Here is a 12,426-nt window from a genome sequence, read left to right as displayed (position 1 = left end):
AGAGAGAGAGAGAGAGAGAGAGAGAGAGAGAGAGAGAGAGAGAGAGATTCCAAATTTTTGGATGATACAGCTATTCTTTCTTCCCTCTAGACAAGAAACATTGCCTATCCTGACTTTTCTAATTCCTGGTCCATGCTACATGCTGAACCTACCATCCATCTATCTATCTATCTTTCTTTCTTTCTTTCTTTCTTTCTTTCTTTCTTTCTTTCTTTCTTTCTTTCTTTCCGCTGTTGATATCTGTGAGTTAATATAGATTGGTATTTGGATTATAGCTCTCTACTTTGGAGGAAGGTAGGTCTAAGGAAAACATCCACAAATTACTAAGTTGTAAAGGATATCTTACTGATTTAGTGAGACTATTAGTGTAAAGAAGGGTTCAACCTTAGATTAGTCGGGGAGACCTGGGCAGAAAATGGGGAGAAAAAGGTGGAGTTTTTCATATAAAATCACTAAATGTCTTAGGGAAAAAATGGTCATTGACATCACTCCAAGAAAAGTCCTGCATCCGAGAGTCACTACTACAGTAGGAGTTATTACCCAGGTTGTGGAATTTCATTTTTCCTCTACTTAGAGAAGACATTTAAAGAAGGCATTGTTCAAGCTCATTGGTGAGGAAACAGGCTATGGGAAGTTAAGAACCTGCCAAAAGACTCACTGCTTCTGAGAAGACATTGATTCACATCAAATCTGGAGTAGCATACAATACTTGCTTTTACACAAATTTGCTTCTCTTAATCATCAAGATTATAGCCTCAGCTTGCCTCAAACTCACAATCTTCTTGTCTCACCCTTCTCAGAGCTCAGATTACAGTCATGTGTCACTATGTTTGACTGTATTTGTTGACTTTACACACTGGAATTGAAAATTCTTTCTTTCTTTGCTTATAGAAAGCTAATTACTCTGCCCTTTGGAATGCCGCCATGCTAACTGGCTCTCCATCCATTTCAAGGGTGAGAATGATGTCTGCCGTTTGCTAAAGTCTTACAGGTAAAGTATTTCAATTTCCCAGTACTTAAGAATTAACTACAATTAAGTGAAAAACAAGGTTGAGGGGTAAACTTGGAAGCATGCTACTTATAAGATAGTGGCAAAGAAGAAACCTTTCAGATATATTTCAATGGTAAATATTTCTAATTTTTTAGAATATTTTTCTTCTGGACACCAAGGAAATTTCAACCAGAAGAGAATGCTTTGTTGGGAGACAGAGATGGTGGTGTAGGAGGGGATGATTCGTTTCAGCCTAGGGATAGGTTGGGGGGACGTTGGCATAGCTCACAGCTCACTGATGATACTCCTGTGATAAAGTAGCAGGGGTTTTATGGTTGCTTTATGTCCACTGGTTTCCTGATACATGATCTGGCTAAGTTTCTTCAACTCTCTCTGCCTCTGTTTCATAATGGACAAAGTAGCAAAATGATAGTTCCTGCTTCATTGTGAGTTTTGCATATGATCAGAGACAGAAGTAAAGGTTTTTTCAGGTACCTTGAACTTGCTGATGCTTGGTTCTGGAACAGGATTCCCAACTCATCAGATTACATTAAGTTAACCCCAAATACATTCTGCTGGGAGCTCTTTTTGTCATGTTTCTTTCCCTTTGGATTTCCCCTGTCCTGTACCAAAATGGATCCAGGGAGTTATAACATCCACATTGTTATTATCTGTCAGTAAGTTACAAAAGCTCAAATCCTGTATGGTTCCTCACACAAAAAAAGAGGAAGAAGAAAGTAAGAAAGTATGAAGCAAGAGGTTCAGAAAGTATCACGGTGTGGTCACCCAGTAACTAATTTTGAACAAATCCAAGATTGAATTGCACATACAGAAATTGGATTGCAAAGAAATCTCTTGGGGATTCTGTGGTCAAACTGTGTGTACCTTGTGACTCCCAGATACCTGGCCACGACTCTGTCTCTTGCCAGTTTCTGCCTTGTAATCTTGGGTAAGGTCAGTGCTATGTAACTTCCTTCTCTGTTTAACAGAAATGATGATGGCAAAATACATTTCATAAGGCCAAGGTGTGTTGATTAACTGGGTTATGAGACACACAATGGCCGAAAAGAGTAACATAAGATGAAAATAATATAGTTGCTAGTTTTATATATTGTTTTGCTTTGGCTTGTTTGTTCAAATATTTGGATTAGCTTTGAGACTCTGAGTAGAGGCTGGTACATTAACCTTTTTTTTTTTTTTTTTTGAGAAAGCCATTAATCCCAAATGTCCAACTGCTTCCCCCAATAGGATTACTGCAGTCTAGGCTACTAATGATTGTCTATTTCAATAATGCCTGAGCCGTAGAGCAGAAAACTGAGATGCTCTTATGCTCTACGTTCCTATCCCTTTGAAATCACACAAATTATTCAGTTACTAAATAGCTTGTTCTTTTCTGTGGAAACAATAATGGTGTCTGCCTATAGTTTCTCCTCCTTCCTGCCTCACTGATGTTTCCATTGTTGATCCCCTATGTGCTGGGTTGTGCTGTGTCTGTCAAGGGGATTGTGGATAATGTTAAGCATCTCACCCAAAGTTAGACAATGCCAGTAGGTAAACTGTGAGAAGAACCTTTGTATGCTGAGTGATTTCCTCTTTATACTCCTTATACTGTCTTCAAAAAATACAATGTGGCAATAGGTTTGCCATAATCTGAAGTGGGGTTTCATTGTTATCAAAGTGATGGGACAATAGGGAGGTAAAGCTGCACACCGTGACCTTGCCAACTCGATTCACAGATATGGAGATGGGTGTTGAAAGGTAAGTAATGTGGTAAAAGTTGCACAACTAAATCAGGAGATCTGGGGCTTGGCAGAGTGTCTACCAATCATAGGTGAATCCCTAAGCAAAGCTGTCAGACAGGACTGGGCTCTGAAGTGAGTAGGTTACTAAGCAAAGCAGTCAGGCAGCATTGGGCTCTGAAGCCAGAACAAGACCTTCTAGGCTATGCTTTTTTTTGTCTTAAAATACGAAGCCATATTTATGATGAACAGAATTAAACTGTAAGTACACAGCGATCTTTGGGAGAACCTATAATAAATCCCTCCCCCTTGTAGTAGTAAAAGTGCAGGTTAAAAGCAGTTTTTCGAGAACTGTAGCAAGGAGCAATGATAAACTCACCCGGTCAGCAACTCTGTAGACCTCTGTTTTGTTGCTGCAATCACACGTATAGGCAAAAACTTTCACATCACCTTTTTGTTTGAGCAGTCTACATGTTTCCATATTGCCTTCTTGATTAATGTCCCAGAGAACTAAAATGGCCCCATGACTGGCAAAATGCATGGCCAGTAGCCTTCCAAGTCCACTACCAGCTCCTGTTATAAGTACAATCTCTCCAGAAACATTCTTTTTCCTTTTAGGAATTACTTTGAAAACTAAAGATTCTAAAAAGTAATATAGAAACTTTCCAAAAAAGATGGCTGTGTCTGCCACTGGATTCATGTTGATTGATTGAAGAAAGCAATGTCCTAATAAAAGGAAAAGTAGTTGTTAAATCTATTTTATTACAACAGCTGCAGTTCAGTGCATCATTTAGTACATGGGCTTTATATTTGAGACAGTATTTTCAAATTATAGCATTAGTAGAAATTGTTATAACTTATGAGTAGTAAATTATATAAGGAATGATCATGATAACATTATGTTAACAAGAAATATCTTAATTATTAAATTATATCAACAATAATTATGAGAACACTTTATGTTAATAATAAACATCTTAATTTATAGGACACCCATTTTCAGATAATGTGATTGATAGCTAGGCCATAGATGATAAGAATAGCTTTGTAGTTAAGGACATAAAATCTTTATGCCATCACTCACTCAGCCTTACATGATAAATAATCTAAGATTGAGGACATTTGGTCCAGCCATTTGTTTACTGCATTGTCTTAGTTTGTTTTCTATTACTGTGATAAAGATCACGAAGCAACAGTAACTTAGGGAAGAAAGGGTTTAATTTACCTTACAGGTTACAGTCCGTCATGAAGGGAGGCCAGGAAAGGAATTAAAGATAGGAACTTGAGGCAGAAACTGAAGCAGATACCATGGAGAAATGTTGCTGATTGGCTTGCTCAGCCAGTTTTCTTATACCATCCGTGTTCACCTGCCCAGGGGAGGCACCATTCACAGTGAGCTAGGCCCTCCCACATCAATCACCTCCTAGACTTGCCCTATAGGCCAATGTGATAGAGGCAGTTTTCTCAACTGAGGCTCACTTTTCTCAAATGACAATGGCTTATATCAAATTGGCAAGACAAAACAACAACCCTCCCCAACTTAGACAATATGAATGAATCATCTTAATGATCTAATAGAAATGCTTTTCCACTTGGCAACTGTTTAATAATAATATAGAAATAACATACTACAAATATAACCTCTATATGTTTTCACCTGATTCATATAATAATTTTTGGGTCAGACAAGTTAAGTATAGTACCGCTACTTTATACTGAAATTGCAAATCTTAAGTAATTTCATTGGGCAGTCACATAGTTAGCTAATCAATGGCAGAAGTTTCTCTCACTGTCATTAAGGTCTTTTCAGCTAGAATAGGCTGTTCTTGGAACTAATGTGTCCTTTACCCACAGCCATTTTTTAAAAAAGAATTATTTATTTATTTTATGTATGTGAGAACACTGTAGCTGTCTCAACACACACCAGAAAAAGGCGTTAGATCCCATTACAGATGGCTGTGAGCCACCATGTGGTTGCTGGGAATTGAATTCAGGACCTCTGGAAGAACAGTCAGTCAGTGCTCTTAACAGTTGAGCCATCGTCTCTCCAGCTCCCACACTTTTTTAAAAAACAGTTTTTCTTTTTTCTTTTTTTAAATTTTTATTTATTTTTAAATCAAATCGTAATTTTTACTCATTCACACAGGGGTTATAAACACAAAAAGGCAGGACATGGGGAAGGGGATGACACTTATAGCCATCTGTTTCAATGTTTTTCCACAGAGACCCAAGACTTGGTGTTAGTATACATGTAAGACAGGCCTATTGCTGATTTTAGGCCTGCGGCTGATTTTAGGCCTTCAGTGTGTAAGCAGGGATGTCCCTGACAACTCCTCCCTTCTCTAAGTATAGAAGGGCTGTGGCAATTCTAATCTTGCAAAGGCAGGGATAGAGGCTGACCTCCAGTAATTGAAGGGGACCTTGAAATGGCTCTGGTCCCTCTGTCATTTTCCAGTGAGGCATGAGGGCCATACCCATCCCAATGTCTTTTTCCTGGAGAGGGGATACTTTTGACATCAACCCCTATGCAGTCAGGCTTGTCCCTCAGGGAACCCAGAGAGATATTTTTAACTTTTATTTATATTCCCTTGCAATGCTTAGCCTCGCAGCCTAAGCAAGAATTCAGATCACCAGTCAGAGGGGGTTCTGGGTGGCCCCTCTCTGCTTGGTCTAGGGACAGAAGTCCCCTCTTTTAGGTTGGGTGGAGATGGGTTTTGGGAACACCCTGGATAGAGTATCAACTTCATCTTGAGTCTTGTGATCCTCCATAGCTAACTTATGATAATGTTTCTGAATAGTTTTTGCTACCAAATTATCTATCTGTTGTTTCACAAAGTTAGTCAGGTTATTTAAGGCCCAGGGACCAAAAGAAATAAGCAAAAATGACTCAATTAATGGTGGTTGGGTAAATTTTTTATTGGATATTTTGTTTATTTACATTTCAGATGTTATCACTTTTCCCCATTACCCTGCCCCATAAGCCCCCATCCTATCCCTCCTCCTCCCTTTTGCTTTTATAACATTTTAATTACATGCAAGTATTAAGGTCAGTTCTAGGTTGAGGAACTAGTAATACAACAGACAAATAGCCAAGGAACAAGCAAGACAATAAATACAAATAGTCAAAGAACAAGTAAGGCAATAAACAAAGTCCCATGATCACTCCTGTGATCACTATTTCTAAGGACTTATCAGGATGACCAAAATATCTGAGCCTACTTCCCTGTCCTAACCCACAGTAATTTTCATGCCTGAAACCTACTTCTTTGTTTTAGTCTAAGATTTATATTCCTGCCTGAAATTATTTCTTTGTTCTAGCCTAAGATTTAGCTTTCTGCCTGAAATTACTTCTTTGTCCTAGCCTAATATATTCCTGGCTGAAGCCCATTTCCTTGTCCGTGGCCAATGTCAGATTCCTGCCAAGAACCCCCAAAAGCTCTCTACATCTCCCCCCTTTTTACTTCATAAACAATACTGAGCCTGTCATAGGTCATTCCACATAAACATTCCAAAACCACACTCTTAGCTTGGACAATCAGAATATTTTACTGCACTTCTTTTCTATCTCTGGTAGAATCACTTGTAAGTACTTTTCAGAGATTATTCTGAGTGTAGTCAGGTTTCTTCTAGCAGGTAGCCATGTCACAGAGCCCTGGTAAAATTACTACTCCTGATAAAACTAAACCCACATCAGCATCTACTAGCAGCCCACATTCAGGTTTCCCTACCTGAGCTGAATATCCATAACAATCATGCACTATGTTTGGTTACATCTTTAGTACTCTGGGCTCTGCCCCCAATAAATTATAATTTATTAAGGTTTCTTTATGGCAAAGTCCAACTTTCCACTGTTTAATTATCAGAATTCAGAAGAATCATTTTTGGGTACCCGGTACTACATTGCTCCCTACAATCAGTGACATAATGGCTCTTCAACGTGTTTAGTTTTAGAAGTTGTTTTAAGACCAATGATAAATTGTTCAGACTGAGTTCTTATGTACTCATGATCTGTGTTGTCCCTCTTTTCTCCAACTCCTACCATGGATATTTTAATAGCACAATGGAATATCCGATATGACTTATGTGTAAGGCACATTACTATCATTCCAGTCAATTTACACTGAAACTCAGCCTCAGTGTTGTGTGTTTCTATGGCAGTGACATAGGAAATAACGTCCTGTGTCTGTTATGACTGTATAATACAAAGTGTCCTCATATTTGTGTTCTACTTGTCCCCTCTGTCTTCCTCATAATCTATGTCAACCAGTAATCCTGTTTTTTCCAGAGGGTTGATGTTTCTGGAATGTCAATATACAGTCTTTTAAATAGTTTTCTTTCATTAAATGCAATGTATTTAACATTCTTATGAAGCTGAGTGGTGGCTTCTCCTTGGTTCTTGTCTTTTCAATGGAAAGAACTCTGCTAAGACACATGGACAGTCTAATCAAAAGTTTATTTTGCAAAACAAAGCATACTCAATTTTATGTAATTTAGTCCTGTTACTGGCAGCTTCATTTGGTGACAAGAAATATCCAGTTGGGACTTTATCTCCCTCATTGTTCTGTGGTTTCATTTAGATCATCATATATATATATATATATATTGTATATGTATATATATATATATATATATATATATATATATACATACATATGTATATAATGTTAAATTGAAGCTTGATTATCATCAACTTAACAGATAATATCCACATATAAGCAAATACATACCACATTTATATTTTCAGGTTTGGGATACTTCATTCAGGATGATCTTTTTTTCCCATTTCTTTCCATTTACCTGTGAATTTCATTCTTTCTTTTTTAAAAAAATTGAAAAAAGATTCTCCTTTCACAGAGTAAAACCCAGTTTCCCCTTCCTCTCTTTCTCTACTTCTCCTAGCTCTCCCAACTTCCATTTCCTCCAGATCTATTCCCCCTCTGTTTTCTCTTCAGAAAGATCAGATCTCTAAGGGAGTACATCCAGACAGGACAAAACAAGATACAATCATATTAAGGCTGGTCAAGGCAACCTAATAGGAGATAAAGAGTCTCAAGAGCAGGAAAAGAATCAGAAACACACCCATTCCAACTCTTAGGAGTCTTATAAGAAAACTAAGATAGCAGCTGTAACATATATGTAGAGGACCTTGTGCAGATCCATGCAGACCCCGCGTTTGTCATTTCAGTCTCTGTGAATTCATATGAGTGCTGCTTTGTTGATTTGGTTGACCATTCCATGGGATGCATCTCTGTCTGGTTAACGGTAGCCATTTCCTTTCCTAAGATTTTCAGTTTCATGGGATCCAATTTATTAATTGTTGATCTTAGTGTCTGTGCTATTGATGTTCTGTTTAGAAAGTTGCATTCTGTGCCAATGCATTCAAGATTATTCCTTACTTTCTCTTCTATCAGGTTCAGTATGTCTGGTTTTACGTTGAGGTCTTTGATTCATTTGGACTTCAGCTTTGTGCAGGGTCATGGATATGATCTATTTGTATTCTTCTACATGCAGACATCCAGTTTGCAGCAGTATTTATTGAAGATGCTATCTTTTTATGCAATATGTATTTCTGGTTTATTCATCTATCTATATGTGTATGAATTTATGTTTGGGCCTTCAATTTGATTCTGTTGATCAATGTCTATTTTTATGCCAACATTATGCAGTTTTTATTACTATAGTTTTCTAGTACCACTTGATATCAGGGATGGTGATACATCCAATTGTTCAAGATTATTTTAGCTATTGTTCAGGTTTTTTATTTTTCCATATCAAGTTAAGAATTGTCCTTTCAAGGTCTGTAAAGATTTGTGTTGGGATTTTGATGGGTATTGAATTGAATCTATAGATTGTTTTTGGCAAGGTGATCATTCTTATTACGTTAATCTTATCACTTCATGAGCATGGAATGATAGGATTTCTATATTCTGATATCTTCTTCAATTTTATTCTTCAAAGACTTGAATTATTGTCACACAACTCTTTCCCTTCCTTTGTTAGAGTTGCCCCATAATGTTTCATATTGTTTGAGGCTATTGTGAAGGGTGTCGTTTTCCTGAGTTCTTCGTTAGATTGTTTGTCATTTGTATATAGGAGGGCTACTAGTTTTTTTGTTTGTTGTTGTTTGTTTTAATTTTGTGTTTTTTTTTGGTTAATCTTGTATTCAGATACTTTGCTGAAGGTAGAAGGTGTTTTTAGCTGTGGAATTTTTTAATAGGGTTTTTTGGGCCACTTATGTATAGTATCATATCATCTGCAAATAACCATACTTTAACTTCTTCATATGTAATGTGTATCTCTTTCATCTCTTTCAGTTGTTTTATTGCTCTAGCTAAAAATTTTAGTACTATATTGAATAGATATGAATAGAGTGGACAACCCTGTCTTGTTCCTGGTTTTAGTGGAATTATCTTTAGTTTCTATTCATTTAATTTGAGTTTGCTGTAGGCCTGCTGTAAATTGCCTTTATTATGTTTAAATATGTCACTCATATTCCTAATCTTTCTAGTACCTTCATCACAAAGAGGTGTTGGATTTCTGTCAAAGAATTTCTTTCACATTTAATGAGATGTTCACGTGGATTTTTTTCTTTCAGTTTATTTACATGGTGGATTACATTGACTGAGTTTTGTATGTTGAACCATCCTTGCATCTCTGGGATGTGTCTGCTTGATCATGATGGATTATGTTTTGGATGTGTCTTTGGATTCAGTTTGCAAGTATTTTATTGAGCATTTTTGCATCTATGTTCATAAGGAAAATTAGTCTGTAATTCTCTCTCTTTGTTGAGTATGTACTTTGGAATCCAGGGTAATTGTGGCCTCTTAAAATGAATTGGGCAATGTTCATTTTATTTTTCAAAGTCTGGTAGAATTCTGCACTAAACTATCTAGCCATGGGCTCTTTCTCTCTCTCTGTTTCTCTCTGTTTCTCTCTGTCTCTCTCTGCCTCTCTGTCTCTGTCTCTCCCTCCCTCCCTCCCTCCCTCCCTCCTTCCCTCCCTCCCTCCTTCCCTCCCTCCCTCCCTCCCTTCCCCCTCCCTCTCTCTCTCTCCCTCTCTTTGTGTTTTGATTGGAAGACTTAATGACTGTTTCTATTTTACTAGGGATTATAGGTATGTTTAATCTGCTTATCTCATCTTGATTTAACTTTGCTATGTGGTACCTATTGCAGAAATTATTCTTTTTCTTTTAGATCTTCCCATTTGGTGGAGTACAGTGCTGGGAATGAGACTTGGGTATTTAATCTGGAGGAAAAGAAGGAGAGGGGAAGATCTATAGTCAGCCTATCTGCTTCCCTGGTGGATGTGGACTGTGAGTTAGTCGTGGGTACCTACTGGATTAGGGAAGTAGGATAAAACAACTAGTTAAGGGAAGAAGGTTAGGAGAGGAAGGTCTATGAGATCCACAGATGTAGGGAGAGAGGGAAACAAGTGTTCTGTTGTGGAGATGAGGATGAGACTGAGGGATTTGATTTGGAAGAGAAGTTGTGGTGAAGATGTTCAGTTAGCTTATCTGTTTCCCAGGCCTTCTCAGCTGATGTGTTCCCAGGGAATGCTTGTTGGTGTTGGAACCTGGGATAAAGGCATGAGTTGAGAGAAGGAATGTTGGAAAAGATCTTTTTGATTTGTTGGGCATGAGATCAGAGAGGAAAGAAAAACTGCATCAGGTGTCCTGTGGGACTGCGTAAGGGTATCCTGGATCATGGTGGAGCAGGTGTCTAGAACCCCGAGACTCTGTAGATTCTGGGCGAGATTTTACATGAGAACCGGCAGGAGTTCGATGCCCGCCAGAACCCAGGATCCTGAAAAAGCGGTCACGGTCTCCATAGAGTTACTACATAGGCCAGGCTATAGGCCTCAGGTCCTTGGGATTTACATACTAATGAAGGCCAGAGGGCAGAACAAATTAAACATGCCTCCCCTAGATCCTCCCCCAATCCTCCCCCTTTCTCCCTCCCTATATAACTCAGGACTGGCCTGAGTTTTTGGGGGGTACGCCTAGATCCATCTATTATCCGCCATGACAATAAACCTTTTTGGAACCAAGGACTTCTTCGTGTTACTGGGGCGTGGCGCTGCCAAGGCCCTCAGGCTGCTGGAACCATAGGGTTTTCTCCCTAACGTGGGACCCGCCACAGCAGTGGAAGCCCCTCTGGGCCGCACCGCTGTGGTGGCTTCTTAAATTTTCCCCACAGTGTCCTGCTATAGAGCTGGGGATGAAATCTGGAGAGAAGGGGAGGTGAAGATTTTCAGTCAGCTTACTTGTTTCCATGACAGGAGTGACCAGTAGGCCAGCAAAGAGTACCTGTTGGATTTGGGGGATGAAGCATCAAGTGAAGAGGAGGGTTAAGGAGGGAAAGAGATCTGTGGTATCTACTAGAGATGCAGGGAGGGCTGCCACAGGTATTCTGTTGCAGAGCTCAGGATGAGACTGGGGGATTGCATCTGGAGGAATATATGGAGATGTAAAGATCTGGTACCCTGGCAAGGGTGCATTCCTTGTTACTTTAATATTCTTTCTTTGTTTTGTACTTTCAGTTTTTCGATTATTGTGTGTTGTGGGTACTTTCTTTTCTAGTCTGGCCTATTTGGTGTTCTGTATGATACTATTACTTTTTAAAATTTTTTATTCATTGTTGTTTACTTATTTTTGCTTTTTTCTTTTTTCTTGGATATTTTATTTATTTACAATACAGATGTCATTCCCTTTCCCCATTTTCCCTCCCTAAAACCCCCTAGTCCACCCCCTCCTCCTTTATGCTTTTATACTACTTTGATTACATGCACGTATTAAGGTCAGTTCTAGGTTGAGGGTCTAGCAATACAATGGATGCAAATAGTCAAGGGACAAGCAAGACAATAAACACAAATAGTCAAAGAAAAAGTAAGGCATTAAACCCAATTACGTGAACACTCCTGTGATCACTGTTTCTAAGAGCTTATAAGGATGACCAAAGTATATGAGCTACTTCCCTGTCTTAGCCCACGGTCATTTTCATGTCTGATGCCTACTTCCTTGTTCTATCCTAAAATTTAGATTCCTGTCTGAAATTACTTCTTTGTTGTAGCCTAAGATTTAGATTCCTACCTGAAATTACTTCTTTGTTCTAGCCTAATGTCAGATTCCTGCCTGAAGCCTACTTCCTTGTCCTTGTCCAATGTCATATTCCTGCCAAGAAGCCCATTTCCTTGTCCTTGGCCTATGTCAGAATTTCATGAAGTCATTTGTATCTTCTTTATGGTAAAAAAAATACACATAATTGCTATTTTGAAATCTTTGTCTTGTGCCTCAACTTAACTGCTTTTCTCAAGACCTGCTACAACAGTGGTGCTGGATTCTGGAGGAGCCATATTGTCTTCATTGCTGATATATATATTTTTTCTGTGTTTTGATTCAGTCACTTGGAGTAATGGTGTTTGGTGTGTTTCTTGGTGTAGATATTTCATCTTGTTTTTGTTAGGTCAGTGTTCTGTTCTTTGGTTGCTATTTCTCACGTTGAGCTCAAGCCACGTACAGAGGGTACAGGACACCTGTGTTCCAGCCAAGTGTACTGGCTGTGGGGTCCCTGGCAGAGAGCTGTTAGATGGGTGGGGAGTCACAAAGAAATGGAGATGGGCTAAATAAATATGTTTTAGAGGGGTAATGGGGGAAAAACTAGGGGGACTAATGGTCAGTACCAAGAAGCAGAGTCCTAA

The 12,426-nt window shown here is 38.6% G+C and overlaps 1 protein-coding gene across 1 annotated transcript in view; it reads right to left on the bottom strand.

The window, feature by feature from the left end:
• Positions 1-3,430, bottom strand: part of Sdr16c5 (short chain dehydrogenase/reductase family 16C member 5) — an 18,518-nt gene extending 15,088 nt beyond the window's left edge. Inside the window, exon 1 of the mRNA XM_028770502.1 lies at positions 3,110-3,430. Coding sequence (XP_028626335.1) covers positions 3,110-3,430 — 321 coding nt within the window. The remainder of the gene's footprint in view (positions 1-3,109) is intronic.
• Positions 3,431-12,426: the final 8,996 nt, after the last annotated feature.

Source organism: Grammomys surdaster, unplaced genomic scaffold, assembly GCF_004785775.1.
Source record: "Grammomys surdaster isolate TR1022 unplaced genomic scaffold, NIH_TR_1.0 64, whole genome shotgun sequence".
Classification (NCBI taxonomy): Eukaryota; Metazoa; Chordata; class Mammalia; order Rodentia; family Muridae; genus Grammomys; species Grammomys surdaster.
Note: the sequence above shows the minus strand (reverse complement) of the source record. Positions and strands in the feature narration are given on the sequence as shown.